Genomic DNA, 20809 nt, shown 5'->3' with positions numbered 1-20809 from the left:
TTGTTTATATATATATATGTATATATATATTATATATATATATATATATATATATTATTGTAAGAATTTACTACTTTTATTCAGCAATGCGTTCAATTGATCAGAAGTGACAGTAAAGACATTTATAATTAGTGGTTCAGTGGATCACAAAACTAACGGTTCGGATTATATTATGGTTTTAGATTCACAGATCAGATCATTTTTCAGATCAGCAAAAAAGAAAAATGTGAGGGAGAGGTGGCAAATCTAAACACTTTAAGTACTTCTATTCTACAGCAAAAACTACTAGCCTAACTAATAAAGTTCAAACATTATTAAAGGCAAGTGAATGATCAGTAAAAAATTTATATTAATCGCAAGCTTAGATAAATACAGTATATAACAAAGTTAAAAAATGAAGTCTAACTGTAGTGTATTCAGGTCCAGATATGGAATAATTAGGCTTAAAATGTAAAATATCACTATAGTGTTCACTGTATAAATTTAATATAGATTAATCTTTGTTAAAGCTGTGTTTTGCTGTTTGATTACCATTAATGACATAAACAGCTTCAGGTATTTATATCCTGCTGTCACTTTAAGACCGAATGCACTGATCTAATATAAAATATAATGATACGCATCCAATTTCTCTTTCTCAACTGTCATAACAGTGTGCAAGTTTCTTTCAAACTTGTTTGTATAAAATAGAGAAGGTTAGAAAAGTTAGAGCAGTTAGTTCTGAGGAAAGATCTATTATCATTTGCTTGTAGATTGCTTTGATATTTCGAATTTAATGCAGTCAGACACTTTAGGTGTAACTCATATCTCCATTTACTTGTTTATAATAATCAATCATTATATAATCTTCTTGTTTATCTGATTGCTATATTCTTGAATGTTCAGGTATCAGATAATGACTCAGGACCACCCACCCCTGCTCAGTCAGCGGGCATTGTTGGAGCTCTGATGGAGGTGATGCAGAAGAGGAGCAAAGCCATCCACTCCTCGGGTAAGTGCCTCTTTCACTCTCTCAAAAGTTTGTCCTAAACAACGGCTGCAAATTTGTTTAGTTTTTTCCCCCTCGTTTTGACGGTTCCAGTATGATTACTTGAGCTTACATACTAGAAATGCTCTAGCATTCCTTTTTTGATGGCGTATCAAGTTAAAACTAGTCCAACTAAAAGATTATTTTGCTCAACTGACAGATTATCACTTTTTCCTCTTCATTCTTTAAACACAACATCTACAGGTCCTTCTCAAAAAATTAGCATATTGTGATAAAGTTAATTATTTTCCATAATGTAATGATAAAAATTAAACTTTCATATATTTTAGATTCATTGCACACCAACTAAAATATTTCAGGTCTTTTATTGTTTTAATACTGATGATTTTGGCATACAGCTCATGAAAACCCAAAATTCCTATCTCAAAAAATTAGCATATTATGAAAAGTTGAATGTTCTCTAAACGAGCTATTAACCTAATCATCTGAATCAACTAATTAACTCTAAACACCTGCAAAAGATTCCTGAGGCTTTTAAAAACTCCCAGCCTGTTTCATTATTCAAAACCGCAATCATGGGTAAGACTGCCGTCCTGACTGCTGTCCAGAAGGCCATCATTGACACCCTCAAGCAAGAGGGTAAGACACAGAAAGAATAAAGCTTTTCAGCAGATGGAAGCATGAAGTGCTCCAAAATCTCCTGATAGCTAGCTGCATTGACCCTGCCCTTGATAAAACACAGTGGACCAACACCAGCAGCTGACATGGCACCCCAGACCATCACTGACTGTGGGTACTCCAGTGCTGCTTCTCTGTAGCCCAGGTCAGGCACTTCTGCCGCTGTTTCTGGTTCAAAAGTGGCTTGACCTGGGGAATGCGGCACCTGTAGCCCATTTCCTGCACACGCCTGTGCACGGTGGCTCTGGATGTTTCTACTCCAGACTCAGTCCACTGCTTCTGCAGGTCCCCCAAGGTCTAGAGGTTTAGAGAACCTTTTCACGATATGCTAATTTTTTGAGACAGGAATTTGGGGTTTTCATGTGCTGTATGCCAAAATCATCAGTATTAAAACAATAAAAGACCTGAAATATTTCAGTTGGTGTGCAATGAATCTAAAATATATGAAAGTTTAATTTTTATTATTACATTATGGAAAATAATGAACTTTATCACAATATGCTAATTTTTTGAGAAGGACCCGTACATTTAAAGGGTTAGTTCACCCAAAAATGAAAATTATCCCATGATTTACTTTCCCTAAAGCCATCCTAGGTGTATATGACTTTCTTCTTTCAGCCAAACACAATCTGAGTTATATTGAAAAATGTCCTGGCTCTTCCAAGCTTTATAATGGGAGTGGATAGTAACTGAGATTTTGAAGCCCCAAAAAAAAATGCATCCATACGGCTTCAAAAGGTTAAAAAAGGGCTTCTGAAGCGAAGCGATGCTTTTTGTAAGAAAAATATCCTATAGTCATGTACACCTAGGACGGTTTCAAGGGTGAGTAAATTATGGGATAATTTTCATTTTTGGTTGAACTAACCCTTTAAAGTCCGTTGAGGCCCTTTTTCATTTGGTAAACTTGAATATGAGCGTGAGCTCCATTGTCAGTAAGTAATGAGTTATTTACGGTTGTTTTTTACATCTTTTTTTGGGCCCCCAGATGAAGATGAGGATGATGACGATGAGGAAGACTTTGAGGATGATGACGAATGGGATGATTAATCCCGAAACACTAACCCCACCCAGTAGAGTAAATGATACTAAATTCTCACTTCCCCAAATTTTACTCTCATTCTTTTTTTCTTTTCTTTTTTTCTAAATCGCTGTATATTTTTGTTGCCTTTTTGCTTCTTTTTTTTTAATAATCCGTGCAATACCTCATGTAATCTGTAAAGTATTGTCATTTATCCTCTGTAAAATAATGTCCTGGAATAACCATGTGAAGTTTTATGCCAGGATTCATGATTTGTTGACCTGAATGTTTTTGTTTCCCTGTGAGTGGGGAAAGAGAGATGGAGTTAATTGTTGATTAATGATTTAGATAACACTATTTTCATACCCTACTTTTCTGTACCTTCGATTTTCTTATTCAAATCCTAGTTTAGCATTCTTAGATTTGGTAAGAGGTTCTCCTATCAGAATATGTATGTCCCCTGTATTGTTTCCCCTGTAAATGTACACCAGGCTGATATATTGAGGCTATATATATTTTTGCACGAATAACAAAAGGAAATTCACTGCAGGATGAGAACACATTGGCTGAACACTAAATATGATTTCTGTGGTAATCACGATCAGCGTTACACTACATTGCACATCACAAAGTAGACAGTTTGGAGTTTTTGATTTCACTTTATTAACAAGAAAATAATATACGGTGAATTCAAACCGGCAAAATTCATGGGTACAGCTTGCTCCTGAATGTGAAAAGCCATCAATTCACAAATATAGAATTTCCAGTCATATCAAGAAAGAAAAAAAAAAAAAAAAAAAACACTTCACAAAGTACATTTGTTAGAAGCTTTTACAGGTCAATGCTTGACTGACAACTACATTTAGGGTCATGGAGAAAACAACAAACCTTTTGTTACAATTAATGCTGGTTTAACAGTATTGTCTGTCTGAACTGAATTGTCTGTCCTTGTCTGTTAAGGATAGTGCTGAAAGATTTGTACAATTGACATCAAATCTTACAAAAGGGTTGGAATGTGGAATGAAAACACTAAATTCTATACTTAAATAAATGGTAATATTTACAAACCTGAGATGTGGTGCTTTTTTTTTAGTAATCTACATTTTTGCAGTGCTTGTAGATTTGAACTTTTAGTGTTGCCGTCTTATATTTACTTGTGTACCTGTACATCTTTTTTCTTTGGATACATTTATTTGATCAAATCAAACAGAATGAACCAACCAGTGCATGACTGATCCGGAATCAAAATTATGGGAATGAGCTTTCAACTATTCAAAGCTATTTAAATGTCAACTTTTTTATTTTTACCATATGATGCAAGTTATAAAGCAGCTGTCCAAACTGAACTTATTGAGCATAATATTTTGTTGGTGAAAAGAAATTTGGAAATATGCTATTAGGCATATTTCCAATGTATGTATTAAGTATGTATAAAAAAACTAGGTCAATTTCAACACTGGAAAAGAGAACTAAAGTTTTAATTTGTTATATTTATTATATAGATTAATTTTATCAGTTTCATACCTCAGGAACAATGATGATTGGTGATCTGCAAAAAAAGAAAGAAAATGCTGGTCATTTTAATGTTACAACTACCAAATATATTACAGAAAACAGCCCATATCTATCAGAAAACAGCCAGGAATAGTTCTCCCAAAAATAAACTGTTAATTTACTCATCCTCACATTGTTCCAAACTTGTTTTTCTTCTGTGGAACACACTATAGACACCGCTTTTTTTTGAAGTCATACAGGTATGAAATGACAAGAGGGTAAATAGATGACAGAATTTTTTTTGCATAAAATATCCTTTAATTTACTTTAATTGAAAATTAGAAATAAGCACTTGTTTTGAAACCCTCGAATAGCATGTTTTCAAACAGATTAGCATGTACATTACACCAGAAAAATGTCCATCTATTAAATTTGAACTAGAATTTACATGCTGATAGAAGTGTTTTCCACTGCCTGGCTAATGATTTCATATGATTTCATAATGATGTCAGCCAGGACAAACACTGAATGAATCATTCAGTTCTTGGTATAAAATGTAATTATTGCTTAAATTCTTGCGTGCAATTTCCAAGATACCTGATTTGGCAGGGTTGGTGTTCACCACACGCTTAGTTTAAAAGTTCCTATTCTGTACAGCTATATTGCAATATATTTAGGTACTGTGTTTTTAAGGCTTGGCTTCTCCATGTCCTGGACAAATGTTAAACCTCTTACCCTTCGAAGTGTGCCAATGCTGCTGCCACGAATGGCTGCCAGCAGATCATCACGTGTTGACCCCTGGGTGCCTCCCAGATTATTTCTGTCATCTTTTCTTCTCAAAGGTAATATTTTTTCATCTTGAATGTTCTTGCCATGTTTGTCCCCTGTGAGTTTGTGTCCTTTATTTGCATTTGCCTGGTTTCGACCTACACTATCAATTGCTGTTTCTTCTTGTTGCTTGACCATTTCAGCAATTTTCCTAGTCGGCACATTCTTCACACTATTTGGCTGACTGTGAGGTTGTTGTGGTAAATGAGAAGAGACCAAGTTCTGCTTCACTAGCGTAGTGTCCTTGTCTGTCGAAATATGGAATTGAAAAGACTGTGTGTTGTCCATAGTGTCCCATGTCTTTGATTGTTCTTTACTTCTTTCCAAATTGTCTTGCTCTTTCCTTTGCTGTTGACGCTTTTGCCTCTGGCTGTCCTGGTTGCGAGTTAAAATGCCAGTTGCGCTCATCCTTGGGCAAGGTAAGTCAAAGTGGTAGCCTAGTTTCAACAGGGTAGTGTTTTTCCTCAGCAATTTCACAATCTCCATCTCCACTTGGCCTCCACAGATATGCCGCTGGTTGTGGAATCGGAGCTCCACCAGTGTGGTGTTGTACTGAAGTGACCCAATCAAAGCCAGGATACCTTTGCCTGAGATGAAGTTAGACTCAACATTAAGGTTGGTGATGCTGCAGTTCTTCTTCAGCATTTTGGCCAAGGCCAAAGCTACTTGGTCATCCGCATGGGTGTTGGCAATGCTAAAAACCTCAACGTGAGTGTTTGAGATTAAGGCATTAGCAAAACTAACTAAAACCCCCTGGGATATGTTCTCGATGTTGTTTAGGTTGACTTCACTCAAAGAGGTGTCATTACTCAAGATGTTCTCCAAGGTCTTCTCAATATCAGTGGGATTACCACTTGGCCTATCTGGAGAAATGTGATGGTGGAGGGCACCTTTATGGATGCCATTAGGTTTTCGACCGCTAATGCCATTCCCCTTGCAATCCAATTCCACAAAGTTCCAATTGCTTGACCTAACTTTTTTCTCCCCGTCACCCCCCTTTCTAAACCCCTTATTTTGTTGCTCTCCCTCCTCTTCATTATCCTCAGGCTCTTCACTGCCACATTCCTGTTCGCTCTTATCTGTCTGGCACTCATCCATGCGGTCCTGTGTCACCATAGAAAGGAAAACAAGGTTGAGGACTGGCATACCTCAAGCAATGAGTCTTAATTAAGAAAGACTATCAACAGCTGAGACAACTGCACAAGTAATAGCTATGTTGTATGGAGGCAATGTTGCACTTACACAGTTTTTGGTACTCTTGTTAAAGAAATGGCAACAGAAACAGAAATGTCTGTTTTATGGCAGTTATTTCTATATTTTGAATTATGAACTGCTCATTGAGTTCCTCTGTTCTTTAAGTGAGCTAGTCCTAATTATACCACAAATCACCGCTTATAACAAGGGGTGAGCTACACTCAGGAGCTAAGTTTGACAGTCCTGACTTAACTGTAACACTAATACAGCGATGTCCAATCCTGCTCCTTGAAGGTACTTTCCAGTAGAGTTTTTTTCCCCAACCTATATTAAATACACCTGAACCAGGTATTTAATGTCTTCAGGAGTACCCTTCAGGAGCAGAATTTAGGACACGCCTGTCCTCAGTGGACAACTTAAGATACTTAGACTTAATTCATAAAGGGAAAAAACTAATTCTTAATCCTTTTATGAAGCTGCTGATTTTCTCATCCCCGAGCTGGGACCCAGCTTGTGGAGACCTCTCATAGAAATGGGACTTCTTGAGTTCCCATTAAGAAAGTCTATTTTGATTCCTACACAAATATAGACATAATTTTATATTGTTTTGTGGATGCAGATACTCTCTCAGAATACCTCAAACAGTACCGTTAGGGGTATGCAACTTGTCACTTGGCCAGCACCCTACAAAGGGTACTGACCAAACTCTAAAAAATGTAATTTAACTTGTACCTCAAAGTTTAAACATTATACAATTGCTGCATTCAAACCCTACCTCTAGCATTCTGTGAGTCTCGTCCTCCCAGTACTTCAGCAGAGCCTCTTGGCAAAAAGTGCCCGTTGGCCGCTTGGCCGTCTGGTCCTCCTGCCTTAGCCCAGTGGGTATGTTCTCATCCGGTTCCATTTCAGCCATAACCTTCTCCAGCTTCTGGAGCTCCTCGCTGGTCAGGGAGGCCAGAAGTTTATCTTCATCTATGTCCTCATACTTTCCAAGCTCTTTTCGGTACCCAAAGTTGCTCATACTTATAACCTTATGTCTCCTTGGTGTGCATGAACTGTTACTCTGACTTGTATCTGGGATTAGTATGAGTTTGTGTGTGGGTTAGATGCACTGTTTGTCTAATCTGGGAAGCTGGTGGAGGAACTTAAGGGGAGGAGGGTGCAGAACAGAGTATCTGCATATGATGGTGTCTATCCACGGGGACACCAAGATTAGCTTACATGAAGAATGTGAGTTTATTTTGTAGTGGCGAGGCATGTCAAAAACACCATAGGAGCTGCTCCTTTAAGGAGATCACTAAAAGTCTAATCTAATTTGTGTTAAGTACCCATTAATGCCAATGGTTTCGAAGTTAAATGCTAGATAACCACATACAGGTGTGGTGTCCAAATACTTTGGTCTATATATTATATATGTGTATTATGTTTGACATTTTTGTTTTGGCAAAAATCACATTTGAATTGACATTTTTCATTTTGTTCAAGCCTGGGGCATTTTCATATGTACAAATAAAATGGAAACATATCTGATTTTTACAGTTTTGTTTTTCTTACGTCAGTCCAACTTGCCTTTCACCCCAATTGCACATTCGATTTAACCAATAATAATAAATTATTTTTTGAATTGTGAATAAATTGCTGTACATAGTCTCCCAAATGCTGACTTTTTTTTTTTTAACAGTGATATAATTTAAAGCTAAGTCCAAGTCTGTGAAAGTCCAAAGGTCGGATTCCATATAATAATAATATAATATTAAGTTTGTATTATTAAATGTGTTATGTAAGAGATGTTATGATGAACATGCCAAGGAGGGCTGTCTCATGCATAAGGGTATTTTTAGGGGATTTTCGACATTAGATCAGTATCTGATGCTGTCCATAATTTAAAGGTCTGGTGAAGATCTGGTCTACCTATTTGTGTCTGGTATACCTAAATTAACTGATTTCATGAAAGTTGTCATTATGCAATATTGAGACTTTTTGATAACCATTCATGGCATAGTAAGGTAGACAGTTCATGACCTGAGAACCAAAGAACCAACATACATTCCACTGTCATGATTTGGTTACACTTTTCAAAAGTTATCACAACCATCTTTATCAGATGACCTTGAACAGGCACAGATAAGTACACCGTAAACTACAAATATGTCTAATGTTTCTGATAGTTTATCAAAAGGTTGGGTGATGAGATTGTGAAAATACATATGTCAAAGGTTTCACTTTGACAGGTTTCCGAACATGATTGTTGATGTTAAAAGGGCATAAAGTTATAAACAGATATGACCTGCTTTAGTTACTTTAATTGTGATTATGCAGGTCATTCTAGAACCACAGTTTAGCAGTGCTGATGCATGTAATCACACGGTCAACTATATAGACAAAATAAACACCACTTGTACACTTGTATGTGGCACCAAGTAGAAAGCAGCCTGAATTCATAGAAATGGCATCAACCCTTTTATTTTTATCTGATATAAACATGTTTTGTCAACAGTTAGAACATTATTTAATTGCACAAACAGCACCAAGACATTCCTTTGGCCGCAAAGTCATTTTGAAGTGATGCAAGATTTACGTTGTAGTGTGAAGTGTTAAAAACGCTTCACTCACACTTTTAAGTTTGTTTGATCTCATGATGGACAACTAGCGAAACATCTGGTCATGTCAACCTTGTTAATTTTTGAATAAAATTCAAAGTGCTTCCTCCTTAACGTTTACCTTGAGAAGAGACCATCACTCCTGACATATGATTCTTCCATATAAGTCATATTCTTTGTACATCAAGTAGCTTTTCAGTCCTGGTGGGAATGGACCCGAGTTTATGAACTTTGGGTCGCCCAGCCTTCGTGGGGTCATCTCTCTCCTGATGACTAGTCTGCATAGGTGTTGTAGTGAACGAGGACTCCCTGGGATTACATCCATGAGAAAACATTGTTTTAATTACTGTAAGTTTGAATCTAATGCTATACATTCATATTTTTGTAAGTGTAGTTTAAGTGTCCATGCTAGAACTATTTATACTACTCACCCAACATTTCTGTAATTTGAGCCCACTCTTTATGCTTCTTTAGAACCATTTTCAGCTTGGAGCAAATGGGAACATGATTGACATAGTCGAGGAGAACCCGCACAGCTCTTCCAGTGAACTGTACTAGCCAAGAGACGCTGATGAAATCACATAACTACATGCAACAGAAGATAGAGACAGAAGTAAGGATACATAGGCCACATATACAGAATAAAACAAATTTCCATCAGATGTAAGTTAGCTTAAAATACATTTTACCTTGTTTCTCTAAGGCTTGTTGTTAATTTCCGAAATAATGTTTAATAGTATAAAAATTCAAATATTGGAAAATATTTGGAATGCTTTATAGAAATCAGCTCGTAAAAGTATGCAGGAGATTTAACTCAAAATTGATTTCAATAGTTTGCTATTAGCATGTTGCTAAGCTAATGTCACAATCTCAAGCAGCATATATTGTGTGAAATAGTTTAATTCGATTTTTAAGTATTCAATGATTATACACTTACAAAAAACACTTTGTCCATCGTCTTGGGTTGATTTGAACTTTTACTTATGGAACAAACTTTTGGAATGCGCATACATTGGCAACTTGCTAGGATTTGGAACAGAGCCTTAGTGGTGAACTTACTGGAATCTTCTCACTGGTGTGTTCTGAGGAGTGACCCCATGTTGTATCGTGAGGACAACAGAAGCATTTTTCTGCATCATAACCACCATTTAACAGCATTCGCATCATCATCTCATCCCTCAGGCAGTATTGTAAGGCAGTGGGAAACACTGTGTCATTGATCTCTGTGAAGTAACAGTTCACATCTGCTTGGCTGGCTAGGAGAATGCGGACAATCTCGTACCTCCCAGCTCTTACCGCCACTAGGAGGCAGCGCAGAGGATCCAGGTCCGTTTTGGCTCCAGCATTTAACAGCAACTGGGTGCCGGTCACATCTCCATTGGAGACCGCAAAGTACAAGGCGGTCTTTCGCATGTCCCCATAGTTATCAGAAATATGCGTGTCTAGAAGAGCATTGACGTCGAAACCTTTGTCCACCAGGAGCTCCAGACATCGGACATAACCTCCATCTGCAGCTGCATGAATTGGGCTCTGGCCTGAGAGATGGAGTGCTCTCTTTGTGGTTACTGGGATTAACATTCTCAAGGCACTGGAAGAGATTGTACAACTTGATTTTAAAAAATTTCTGAAGAAAATTAAAATGGTGGGACAATTACTCATCAAAATTTAATACATAGGGTTAGCGTAGCGGTTCTCGGTTCTGGCCCTTGAGATCCACAGAGCTAAGCCCAACCCTAATCAAACACACCTGAACAAGCTAATCAAGGTCTTCAGGATTACTAGTAAGTTACAGGCAGGTGAGTTTGATCAGGCTTGGAGCTAAACTCTACAGAAAAGTGGACCTTGAGGGCCAGAGTTAAGAACCACTGGGTTAGAGTTCAAAACCTCTAGTGGTAAGCAGTAGTATATACAGTGAAATGTATTGAATTCTGATCAGATTTGTTGTCTCCAGACAAAACATTCAATGCTAGTCCTGTCTCTAGTCGGCTTCCAGTTCCAAAATTCAATATAACTTAAGTTCGAGATCAGGGGTGACATAAATACCAAAGTAGTTGCATATTACTTAGAACTTACAGGTAATGCCCTTTGTATGCTGCACAGTGGATTGGAAGCTGCAGGGATAGACTAGCGACATTAGGATCTGCCCCATGTTGAAGTAAAAGCTCAATGCAGTCAGGATTCCCAGAACCAGCAGCATCAAATAGCACACTATCTCCATTTGGTGCCTGAGCATTTACATCTCCACCTGTTGGTGCGGAGGACATCATTCTGTTCATCATTTACTGGTTTAAGTTATATGTATAATGGTGTTACTGCATTCTTCCTTTGTGAATATCAAGTAACATCCTCTGTTTTTTCTTAGAAATACCAGTATTACCGTAGTGAATAAGGATGTCTAGTGCTTCGGCTTGTGCATAATCTGCTGCAATTCCCATGGGCGTCACTCCATTCTCGTCTGTCTCCGAAACGTTTCCTCCATGTTGCAGCAGGAGCGTAAGTATGTCGGTACAGCCCAACTTGGCTGCCTCATGAATGGCCGTCCACTTTTTCGGGCATGCTTGGTTCACCGATGCTCCTCGTGATATAAGTGTAAAGGCGATTTCAAATGAGTCTGTTCTTACAGCTCCAAAACAAAACAGGAATTTATTACAAATGCACTAAAGACACTATATAAATTGCAAATAAGAACCTACCCAATAATAAAGGAGATTCATTTTTGCTGTTGATCCTATTAGGTGAAGCTCCATGCTCAACCAGTGTCCTAACAATCTCCATCAGCCCAGCTTGAGTCGCCAAAATCAGTGGTGTTTCTCCATCTGCGGTTTCCTCCTCTAAACTCAACCTGTAAGAAGCTTTTCAACCAAACCACTGAGTGTATGAATGTATATATCGGATTTAAAACTTGAACTTGAAACAGTCTTTTTTGTTAATTCAGTAACGTCACTGTCATTGCCAATGAGTTTCTGAATCATTCACTCAAATGATTTGTTCAAAAAATATTATTAATTCAGGAACAAAACTAGTGACTTATGAGTGAGTCATTGAATCATTTACTCAACTAATTCGGGCTACGTCAAAACTTTTACCTTTTGCCTTCCATCCACACTGAGTCAGCATTTTTGGCCTGCTAAAACTGATGTTCAAAGATGTACAAAGATGTTCTTTGTAGATGCTCTCCCAAGTGTTTTAGCCGCATTCACATTGCATGGTTTTAGTGACATAATTCCGATTCTAATGTGACGCAGATCGGATATGACCTGTGATCATGTAAGCAGTAAAAAAGCACATGGATTCCTATATTCTCAGATCAGTTTCACGCCTCATTCAGATGTGGAATTAATGTGCTTTTACGTCTACCATGTAAGCGTACAGATCAGATATTCCCATGTCAATGCAAGTTGTATAATATAGAAAAAGCCACGGTGGCAAATGACGTCAAATCAAGTTGTATAAAAATCACATTTTATTAGGATATTACATTCAGAATGTACACTCACCCAAAGGATTATTAGGAACACCTGTTCAATTTCTCATTAATGCAATTATCTAATCAACCAATCACATGGCAGTTGCTTCAATGCATTTAGGGTTGTGGTCCTGGTCAAGACAATCTACTGAACTCCAAACTGAATGTCAGAATGGTAAAGAAGGTGATTTAAGTAATTTTGAGCGTGGCATGCTTGTTGGTGCCAGACGGGCCGGTCTGAGTATTTCACAATCTGCTCAGTTACTTAGATTTTCACGCACAACCATTTCTAGGGTTTACAAAGAATGATGTGAAAAGGGAAAAACATCCAGTATGCGGCAGTCCTGTGGGCGAAAATGCCTTGTTGATGCTAGAGGTCAGAGGAGAATGGGCCGACTGATTCAAGCTGATAGAAGAGCAACTTTGACTGAAATAACCACTCGTTACAACTGAGGTATGCAGCAAAGCATTTGTGAAGTCACAACACGCACAACCTTGAGGCGGATGGGCTACAACAGCAGAAGACCCCACCGGGTACCACTCATCTCCACTACAAATAGGAAAAAGAGGCTACAATTTGCAAGAGGTCACCAGAATTGGACAGTTGAAGACTGAAAAAATTTTGCCTGGTCTGATGAGTCTCGATATCTGTTGAGACATTCAGATGGTAGAGTCAGAATTTGGCGTAAACAGAAAGAGAACATGGATCCATCATGCCTTGTTACCACTGTGCAGGCTGGTGGTGGTGGTGTAATGGTGTGTGGGATGTTTTCTTGGCACACTTTAGGCCCCTTAGTGCCAATTGGGCATCGTTTAAATCCCACGGCCTACCTGAGCATTGTTTCTGACCATGTCCATCCCTTTATGGCCACCATGTACCCATCCTCTGATGGCTACTTCTAGCAGGATAATGAACCATGTCACAAAGCTCGAATCATTTCAAATTGGTTTCTTGAACATGACAATGAGTCAAAATGGCCCCCACAGTCACCAGATCTCAACCCAATAGAGCATCTTTGGGATGTGGTGGAACCACATGGATGTGCATCCCACAAATCTCCATCAACTGCAAGATGCTATCCTATCAATATGGGCCAACATTTCTAAAGAATGCTTTCAGCACCTAGTTGAATCAATGCCACGTAGAATTAAGGCAGTTCTGAAGGCGAAAGGGGGTCAAACACAGTATTAGTATGGTGTTCCTAATAATCCTTTAGGTGAGTGTATAGGCTACAGGTAAATATACATTGCGTGACAATGTATATCGATGTTGTATTTATGCTGCTATTTGCGGATGTAAAACTAAACCCCTGAACAACTAATTTTGTTTTTTTAATGGGTCACAGATCCATACTTATCCTTTCTACTTTAATTTAATTCTATTTTAACATGGTGTATACAGGGTAACTAAACCCTAAACCACCTTTTTTTTTTTTTTTTTTTTTTTGTCGGTTACCAGTTCATGATTGGTTAACAGGCGTCAGTTAGGAAAAAAAACAAACTGAACATCTACCTTGGGTTGTTTCAACAAGTGTAGTGTATATGGGTCACTTTTGAAAGACGTAAGCTGGTCGCCAAAACAATTGGATAGTCAGCAAATCAGAATTGGGCATCAAGACCTGGAGTGTAAACGTGGCCTTAGTGTGTACTGTTAAAATGGAGGTATCTGAAAACGATAATGCATGTTTAGTAATATGACATAAATTGTACCAATAGAAAGCCATGTTCATACCGGTATGTTCCTGTGTTGTTCACTTTCACAGTGTTGCTAAAGATAAATATTAGCCTACTTTCTATGAATCTTCATATGTTCCTGCAAAGATTTTACTCGCAAAATTTACTTTACTTCCTGTAAACATTTATTGAGGTGTTTTAGACTGTACATGGAATGGCGATTGAGTGCAACCAGGTAAATGGTGGGATATTTTGTTAATAAAATAATTGTGCTAGAAGAATAACGTTATGCCTGGTCTCTCGGAATCATCTCATTGAGCTTTTATTACGTCGTACACATACATGGTAAGATTATTTTAGCGTTTTCCAGTGTTTCAGTGTGGACGAGAAACTTTTGGAATATGCTTGAAAACGCTTGTGTGGATATAAAAGCATTTTAAAAAGAAAATACCATTTTTAGACGTAATTAATGTAGACATATCCTACTCTGAAACATGCAACGGTTGATTATATGGCTTTGATTGGAAATATTGTTATAATTAATATTATATTATATTAAATATTATAATATAATCACTGGCAAAGCAAAAATGGTCAGAGTAACTTGTATTGTGTCTAAAATTTACTTATTGAAACAGCATTCGCATCATTTGAAATGTATAAAAGTTGAAAACTACAGGAGTGGACTTTCTACTCTAGCTCACCATAAAGTACCATCTCCAGCACCTGCACAGACTGCTGGACAGCAGCCCTATGAATTGGGTACCACCCCTTGGTATCCATCTCAGTGAATGCAGCAGGATAATCGGACAGCTCCTGCAGAGCAAAGAGATCTCCTGTGGGGCCAGATGAAATGACCTTGCACTTAGCAACGTAGCTAATTGTAATTCACCCAAATAAAATGTACTTTTTGATGTGTATTTTCCATTCAACATATTTGAATTACAGCAAGCATAAATTCTGGAGGGAAATTTCACCTCGGAATATTGCATCCAAGATCTTTTGATGTTCCACACTGGATTTATGTGCAGGATAGAAAAAGTAGTTGGTAATAACATTTTCTAAGATATTTGCTTTCAAGATTCCAAAAGGCAACTTCTTATGTGAACATCACACCTTCCGAGGGAGGCGATGTCTTTCCACGATTCCTGAATGCACAGTTGGATTGCAGGGTCAAGAAGCTCATCTTCCTCATCTGACCCATCCATTGTCCTGGAGGTAAATAAAAGCTTTTATGTGAACACGTGCAGAGTTATAGAATGTTTTCACTATATTGTTCTGGTTATGTGTTATAAGTCATCTTTGATGTCAAGTATATTGTTTTAACCAAAAAGAAATTCTCAGAATGCTTTCATATGACACTTTAGCCATATAATAGAAAGGTTGGAGTGACCAGTCAGTTTCCAGAAAGACAATTCTGCTGTAGTTTTTTTCAAATGAGTTGTTTTCACATAACATTTACATTTTTACTTCTCATAGGATAACTTCTACATTTATACACAGCTAGAAACGAACTTTGCGTTCGTTTCAAAGAAATGCTGAACCAGGGCATGCACAACCGACACTTCTTCCAATGAATCATTCACGCTTCACCGAACAGTAAACAAAGGCTCTAATCTCACCTTATGAAATACAGTTCCCGTGAAATCACGCGTCTCGCACTGCTGTGCCAGTACTTCAGCTGCACCCAATCTGAGCTTGAGAGCCCCCCTTTCCAGGCCAAAAACAGCAACAGACATGCATCTAAATTTGGCATTCACCTGCTCTGGTCTTTGCCATGCACACAGTTAGTCAAGTGACAAATGACCACATGGTCACTTGATTTTTTATATATATATATATATATATAATATGTGTGTGTGTGCATTAAAATATTTTTTAAAACAGGTGCAGTTAAGCACCTGCTATTGGATTTTATGGCTGAAATTAATAATTTAAGAACTACCTTTTTTATTTGAATACACCAAATACCAATTATGGCAATTCAACTACTTTTCAACTTCTGCATACAGTCTTCAGGCAATTTTTACAGCCTTCTGTAAATGTAATTGACCCGTACAGAGTGCAGCTACTGATTTATTGTATACAGTGCAGGTATAACTTTGCAGCTGGGGAAATCCCAAGCACTGCATTGTAACCACCATGTGTTCAATGAATAACTAGAGGAATCTTGGAAAGTCTTATACAGTGGCTCGAAGAAACCTTGAAAAAAATGCTTCGAATTGTCTTAATGTTTAATCTTTTACAGGCCTTGAGCAATGTGTTAGTTTTCGGTGTGCATGCTCAAATGCACACCGGAATGAATAGAGTAAAAATGGCCTTTATGAGGTTGTATTATGAAAGAATAACTACGAATGTGAACATAAATATAAATGAGAGTTTACTAATTAACAGCATAAAGATGTTTATAAACGCATAGGCTCATGAAATTACAAGGTTGGTGATTATGACTGTATGGTCTATGAAAAATGGAGGGTTTAAAGAAAATTTTGAGGATAAAAATGGAAAGAGTAGGATGAGGGATAATGATAATGAATGGAGAACAAAAATAGAGTTTTGTTCTGCCTCAAAAGCCTCTGAGTTTAGCTGCTGAAACAAAGAAAAAATGACAGCACAACTGGCTTGATGATAATACACTGGCACTATCGTATGAGTGAAAATACATTTTATTTAATATCCCAGACAGTTGCAAGATCAATCACAAGATATGTAGCATGAATACAATTAACATTATAAAATACTATTTGTGTTTTAAAACCTAATCCTTAAATTACTCGATATGGAAAAGAGGAACTTGATATTTAAATAGTTATTGTAGGAAGTTTTTTTTTTTTAATATATCAGTTAATTTATATAACTGACAATGTCAGTTCTTATTCCTTGTACAGCAGGTAATTTCTAATCGGAGGTGGAAAGGAATCCATTATAATGGTATTACGGAGTCTTTTAACGGTCAATGTTTTTCTGATTTCCAGACGACAGAGCTGCTTCAGGGATCGTGGGTTGTCTGAAACAAATTCAAAAACTATTAGTCTGTATTCCCCGAGACTAGAGAACCATTGATCTGTTTCTAGAAAGGTGATATAGCAGGTACTATCGTCTAACATGCATTTATTCATTTTGGGACTATAAGCTGTTAGTTTAAGTTTCTTCATATGACCCAGAATGTGACTTCCATATGTCAAGAAAGACCGGCTAAACTAATAAATGATTAAAAGGGAACCCAGTGAACTCACTCAAGATGGTGCATATCTCTGCCCACTCCTTTTGTTTCTCCAGGATACATCTGAGATGTGAACAAATGTGAACGTGGTTGACGTAGTCCAGGAGGATCAGTACCACTTGTCCAGATAAATCAACCAGGCAGCACAAACTTAAGAAGTCACAGAACTGTGATGTAAAGGCAACATAAACAAGTGAAGTTTTGTCTCCCATGAAGCACTGTAAATGTAATAACATTAACAATTTAGTATTATAAAATAAATGGTACCACTTTACAATAAGGTTCAGTTAGTTAACGAATTGGGCATCATAAACTAAAACTGAAAAACAATTTTACAGCATTTATTATTCTCGGTTAATGTTTATTTCTAAATATTGTTGATTTGTTAACTCATGTTCGTTCATTATGCATGAACTCATTTTAATTTATACTACTTGTATATGTTGAAATTCCATTAGAGGGTTTTTTTTCATTGTTATTCTGTGATACCTAATGCATTAACTAATGTCAACAAATCAAACCTTTTTGTTAAATATTACTAAATAAATAAATCAAGTTAATTCATGTTCCAAAACCTAATGGTCTGCAGCCAGTGATTGTTATATTTGATGGAAAAAGACTACAGCCAGCTGACACAAGAAAAAGTAAAAAATAAAGTAATGTAATGCATTACTTTCCATAAAAAGTAACCAAGTAACATAATTAGTTACTTTAAGGCTCTGACATATTTCAAGTGAAATCAAAAACGAACTATTTGAAACATCATAACAAACTAAATCAGGCCAAAATTAAGTTTGTTTTGCGAGTTTGAAATGGCTTGCTGGTAAACACCTTCAAACAACTATTGTTCTGTGGCGATTACGTAAAAGTAGGTGTACTTTGAGGCTCCACCTTTTTTCACGTGAATTTAAAGGAAAAAAATAATTAAGCAAAGAACGAAAAAAACCTTCCCAGTGAGTATTTCAGGGCCTCTATGGAGTAACACAGTATTGTAACGGATTACTTTGAAAAGTAACTTTTCTCAAAACTGGTGATTAGATACCAACTGAAAGTTCATTTTCAATGAGAGGTGGTGTTTGAGGCAACTTGTGTGACAGGGACACTATGACTGCTAATAGGAGAAAGGACATTGGAAAAGTATCTTAGAAGGTATCATAATGCTGCTATTTGGAATAAGTTGGGAGCGTGCTTAGTCTGTGTATTCTTTGGAACTGAACTTTGTGCCAAAATGTTGTTATTGTAAGATTTTTAGCCTATAGTCAGACCCAAAACTCACAGATATTTTGTCTTCTCCATCACATATGACACAACATGGTTTATGTGCATGTAAGTCCTTCCAAGGAAACTTGAAATGGTAATCATGGTGACAATGGAAACATTTGTCTACATTATATCCATTATTTAGAAGTAATCGCATCATCTTCTCATCCTTCAGGCAGTACTGTAGAGATGTGGGAAATATTGTGTCACTGATCACTGTGAAGTAACAGTTCACATCCGCCTGCTTAGCGAGGAGCATCTTGACAATCTCATACCTCCCAGCTCTCACCGCCACTAGGAGGCAGTGCAGGGGATCAAGGTCAGGTTTGGCTCCTTCATTCAACAGCATCTCGATGCAAGTCAAATCTCCATTTGAGACGGCAAAGTAAAGGGCGCTCCTACGCATGTCGTTGTAATTGTCGGAGATGGTTCGGTCGAGTAGAGCGTTCACATCAAAACCTCTGTCAATCAGGAGCTGTAGGCACTGCACATGACCTCCATCTGCAGCTGAGTGTATTGGACTTTGGCCAGATTCAATGATAGCTTTCTTGCTTGTCACTGATAGTAGTATTTTTAACACACTGTAAATAGAATTGGTATGATGCAGGTAAGCAAGTTCCCATCTGAGTTGTTTTGATCACTTTTACTTTGAATGTTAATGGGGGTTTCTTCAATTTCAGGAACTTTTTTCATATCCCTGGGGTTGATTTTATTTAAAACAATAAATTAGTTTTATGTTGTCTTTAAATGAAGAACCCCCCATGCCATTTTAGATTTAGAAAAAATTACAACATTCTTTTTCCTACGGAGCCCCTAAAGTGACATGGTGATGGTCGCATCAAAAACATTTATGGAAATAAATGTTGAAATATAACTTGAAATATAAGTTTACCTCCCATCTCATATTTTTATTCATCACCATGTCCCTTTAAGGGCTCTGAGTTTCCCACCACAGCTATAATTTCTTCCCCTAATAATTTTTTTTTTCTTTTTCTTGCTCATTTTCACTGGAAAATAAAAAGGAAAATAAGACGAAAAACAAGGTAAATACATTTTTGTAGAAGGTGTGAAAATGTTATCTAATTGTATTTATTTATAATACATGAAATGCAAGCTGTAAAATTAGCCTCAAGACAAATAAATCCAAACAATTTTTTTTTTAAATGTGCTAATTAAATAGTACATAATCTGAGATGAAGTGAAAACGACACTGGTGAGAATTTTCATTAATTAATAAAATTAGAAAAATAATTCTCCAGGACCCAACTACGTTAATGTATTTTCGTGTTTAACTAACTCAAATTATTGTAGACTTACAGGTAGTGGCCCTCGAAGGCTGCACGATGTATAGGAAGATGCCTGGTAAAACTGATACGGTTCGGTGAGGCTCCATTTTCAAGCAGAAGGTTCACACAGTAAGGGTTTCCAGAACCAACTGCATCCATCAACACACTTTCACCCTTAAAAGACTGTGCATTCACATCAGCTCCTTGTCAAGATGGATGGATTAAAACTGATTAAACAATACCATGGTTAATCTTGGTCTCATTTGCAAGATGAAAGGTTCTCACCTAATTCAATGAGCACTTGAAGGACTTCTAGATTGGCGTACTCTGCTGCTACACCCAATGGAGTCACTCCATTAACATCCCTCACTGACACCTGGCCACCTCGTCTCAGCAGCAACATTAAGATGTCAATGCAGCCCACTCGTGCTGCTTCATGCAGTGCCGTCCACCTCTTCGAACAAACCTGATCCACTACAGCTCCATGTGTGGTGAGAGCAAACACCATTTGATAAGATCGCACTCTTACCGCTAGGACAAAATAAAGAAGATTATTATAGTTGTTATGGAAAGTACAAGCAGGTATCATCAACAGGGCAACTAAATCAACAGTGAAGTTGTGCTTCACCCAGCAGAAGTGGAGACTCTTTTTTGCTGTTGAGGTTATGTGGTAGTGCCCCATGTTCAAGAAGGATCCTGACGTTCTCCTCCAGTCCAGATTTAACGGCTAAATGCAAGGCGGTCTCTCCATTCCAACCTTTTTCCTCCATCTCAAGCTGGCTGGAGACTGTGGATTGAATGATCATCAAAACCAAATGTAGAGTAGCCTATATGGACATTTTCACACAGCAACAGAATACGGTTGTCAGTTTTGTATTTGAGTCCTTAAAGGAATAGTTCACCCAAAAATTAAAATTAGCCAAAAATTTACAACCCCCTTAAGCCATCCTAGGTGTATATCACATTCTTATTTCAGCCAAACACAAAGTTGTATTAAAAAGATATCAAAAGCTTTATAATGGGAGTAAATAGTAACTGAGATTTTGAAAAAAATTGAAAATTTTGAAAAAAGCGCATCCATCCATCATAAAAGTAATCCA

The 20809-nt window shown here is 37.3% G+C and overlaps 5 protein-coding genes across 10 annotated transcripts in view; 2 read left to right on the top strand and 3 right to left on the bottom strand.

Annotated features, from left to right (window-relative positions):
* The window catches only part of wasla (WASP like actin nucleation promoting factor a), a 37565-nt gene extending 33814 nt beyond the window's left edge, over positions 1-3751 (top strand). For both annotated transcript variants that reach the window (XM_077211049.1, XM_077211050.1), the window contains 2 exons: positions 886-991; positions 2652-3751. In XM_077211049.1, coding sequence (XP_077067164.1) covers positions 886-991; positions 2652-2713 — 168 coding nt within the window. In that variant the 3' untranslated portion in view covers positions 2714-3751. The remainder of the gene's footprint in view (positions 1-885; positions 992-2651) is intronic.
* Positions 3324-7348, bottom strand: lmod2a (leiomodin 2 (cardiac) a). Of its 2 annotated transcripts, XM_077211048.1 has the most exons (3): positions 6976-7348; positions 4914-6110; positions 3324-4233 (listed from the first exon to the last, which is right to left on the bottom strand). In XM_077211048.1, the coding sequence occupies exons 1-3, from the start codon at positions 7219-7221 to the stop codon at positions 4210-4212; spliced, it is 1467 nt and encodes a 488-aa protein (XP_077067163.1). In that variant the 5' UTR covers positions 7222-7348; the 3' UTR covers positions 3324-4209. The 2 variants fall into 2 exon arrangements, with proteins under 2 accessions (XP_077067163.1, XP_077067162.1); XM_077211047.1 differs by lacking the exon at positions 3324-4233 and having other exon boundaries at positions 4710-6110.
* A 1299-nt stretch (positions 7349-8647) lies between these two features.
* Positions 8648-15678, bottom strand: LOC143720991 (ankyrin repeat and SOCS box protein 15-like). 2 transcript variants are annotated; one of them, XM_077211016.1, is made up of 10 exons: positions 15563-15678; positions 15057-15152; positions 14918-14955; positions 14645-14776; positions 11494-11652; positions 11178-11423; positions 10874-11045; positions 9860-10388; positions 9232-9385; positions 8648-9109 (listed from the first exon to the last, which is right to left on the bottom strand). In XM_077211016.1, the coding sequence occupies exons 2-10, from the start codon at positions 15146-15148 to the stop codon at positions 8937-8939; spliced, it is 1695 nt and encodes a 564-aa protein (XP_077067131.1). In that variant the 5' UTR covers positions 15149-15152; positions 15563-15678; the 3' UTR covers positions 8648-8936. The 2 variants fall into 2 exon arrangements, with proteins under 2 accessions (XP_077067131.1, XP_077067130.1); XM_077211015.1 differs by lacking the exon at positions 15563-15678 and adding an exon at positions 15403-15474.
* The window catches only part of iqub (IQ motif and ubiquitin domain containing), a 26084-nt gene continuing 19828 nt past the window's right edge, over positions 14554-20809 (top strand). The window contains exons 1-2 of one of the 2 annotated variants that reach the window (XM_077211009.1): positions 14554-15158; positions 18599-18742. The gene's annotated coding sequence lies outside the window, so the exon portion shown is untranslated. The remainder of the gene's footprint in view (positions 15159-18598; positions 18743-20809) is intronic. The other variant, XM_077211008.1, reaches the window with a different exon arrangement.
* LOC143720990 (ankyrin repeat and SOCS box protein 15-like) overlaps positions 16591-20809 on the bottom strand; it is a 6336-nt gene continuing 2117 nt past the window's right edge. The window contains exons 5-10 of one of the 2 annotated variants that reach the window (XM_077211013.1): positions 20338-20496; positions 19995-20240; positions 19741-19912; positions 18440-19004; positions 17177-17381; positions 16591-16947 (exon numbers count right to left, since the gene is read on the bottom strand). In XM_077211013.1, the coding sequence (XP_077067128.1) occupies positions 16814-16947; positions 17177-17381; positions 18440-19004; positions 19741-19912; positions 19995-20240; positions 20338-20496 (1481 nt within the window). In that variant the 3' untranslated portion in view covers positions 16591-16813. The remainder of the gene's footprint in view (positions 16948-17176; positions 17382-18439; positions 19005-19740; positions 19913-19994; positions 20241-20337; positions 20497-20809) is intronic. The other variant, XM_077211014.1, reaches the window with a different exon arrangement.

Source organism: Siphateles boraxobius, unplaced genomic scaffold, assembly GCF_051911475.1.
Source record: "Siphateles boraxobius isolate OS27281-9 unplaced genomic scaffold, OSU_SipBor_1 65, whole genome shotgun sequence".
Classification (NCBI taxonomy): domain Eukaryota; kingdom Metazoa; phylum Chordata; class Actinopteri; order Cypriniformes; family Leuciscidae; genus Siphateles; species Siphateles boraxobius.
The sequence above is the reverse complement of the archived record's forward strand: the minus strand, read 5'-3'. Positions and strand labels throughout refer to the sequence as shown.

Bases quoted from the DNA above. Each gene is read 5' to 3' on its own strand.
- lmod2a (XM_077211047.1), bottom strand. From the start codon at position 7,221: ATGAGCAACTTTGGGTACCGAAAAGAGCTTGGAAAGTATGAGGACATA. The intron at 6,111-6,975 runs GTAGGGTTTGAA...ATGGTGACACAG, and splicing joins AGACTCACAGAATGCTAGAG to GACCGCATGGATGAGTGCCA.
- LOC143720991 (XM_077211015.1), bottom strand. The intron at 9,386-9,859 runs GTAAGTTCACCA...TGTTGCATGTAG, and splicing joins ACACCAGTGAGAAGATTCCA to TTATGTGATTTCATCAGCGT. The intron at 9,110-9,231 runs GTGAGTAGTATA...ATGTAATCCCAG, and splicing joins TCAAATTACAGAAATGTTGG to GGAGTCCTCGTTCACTACAA.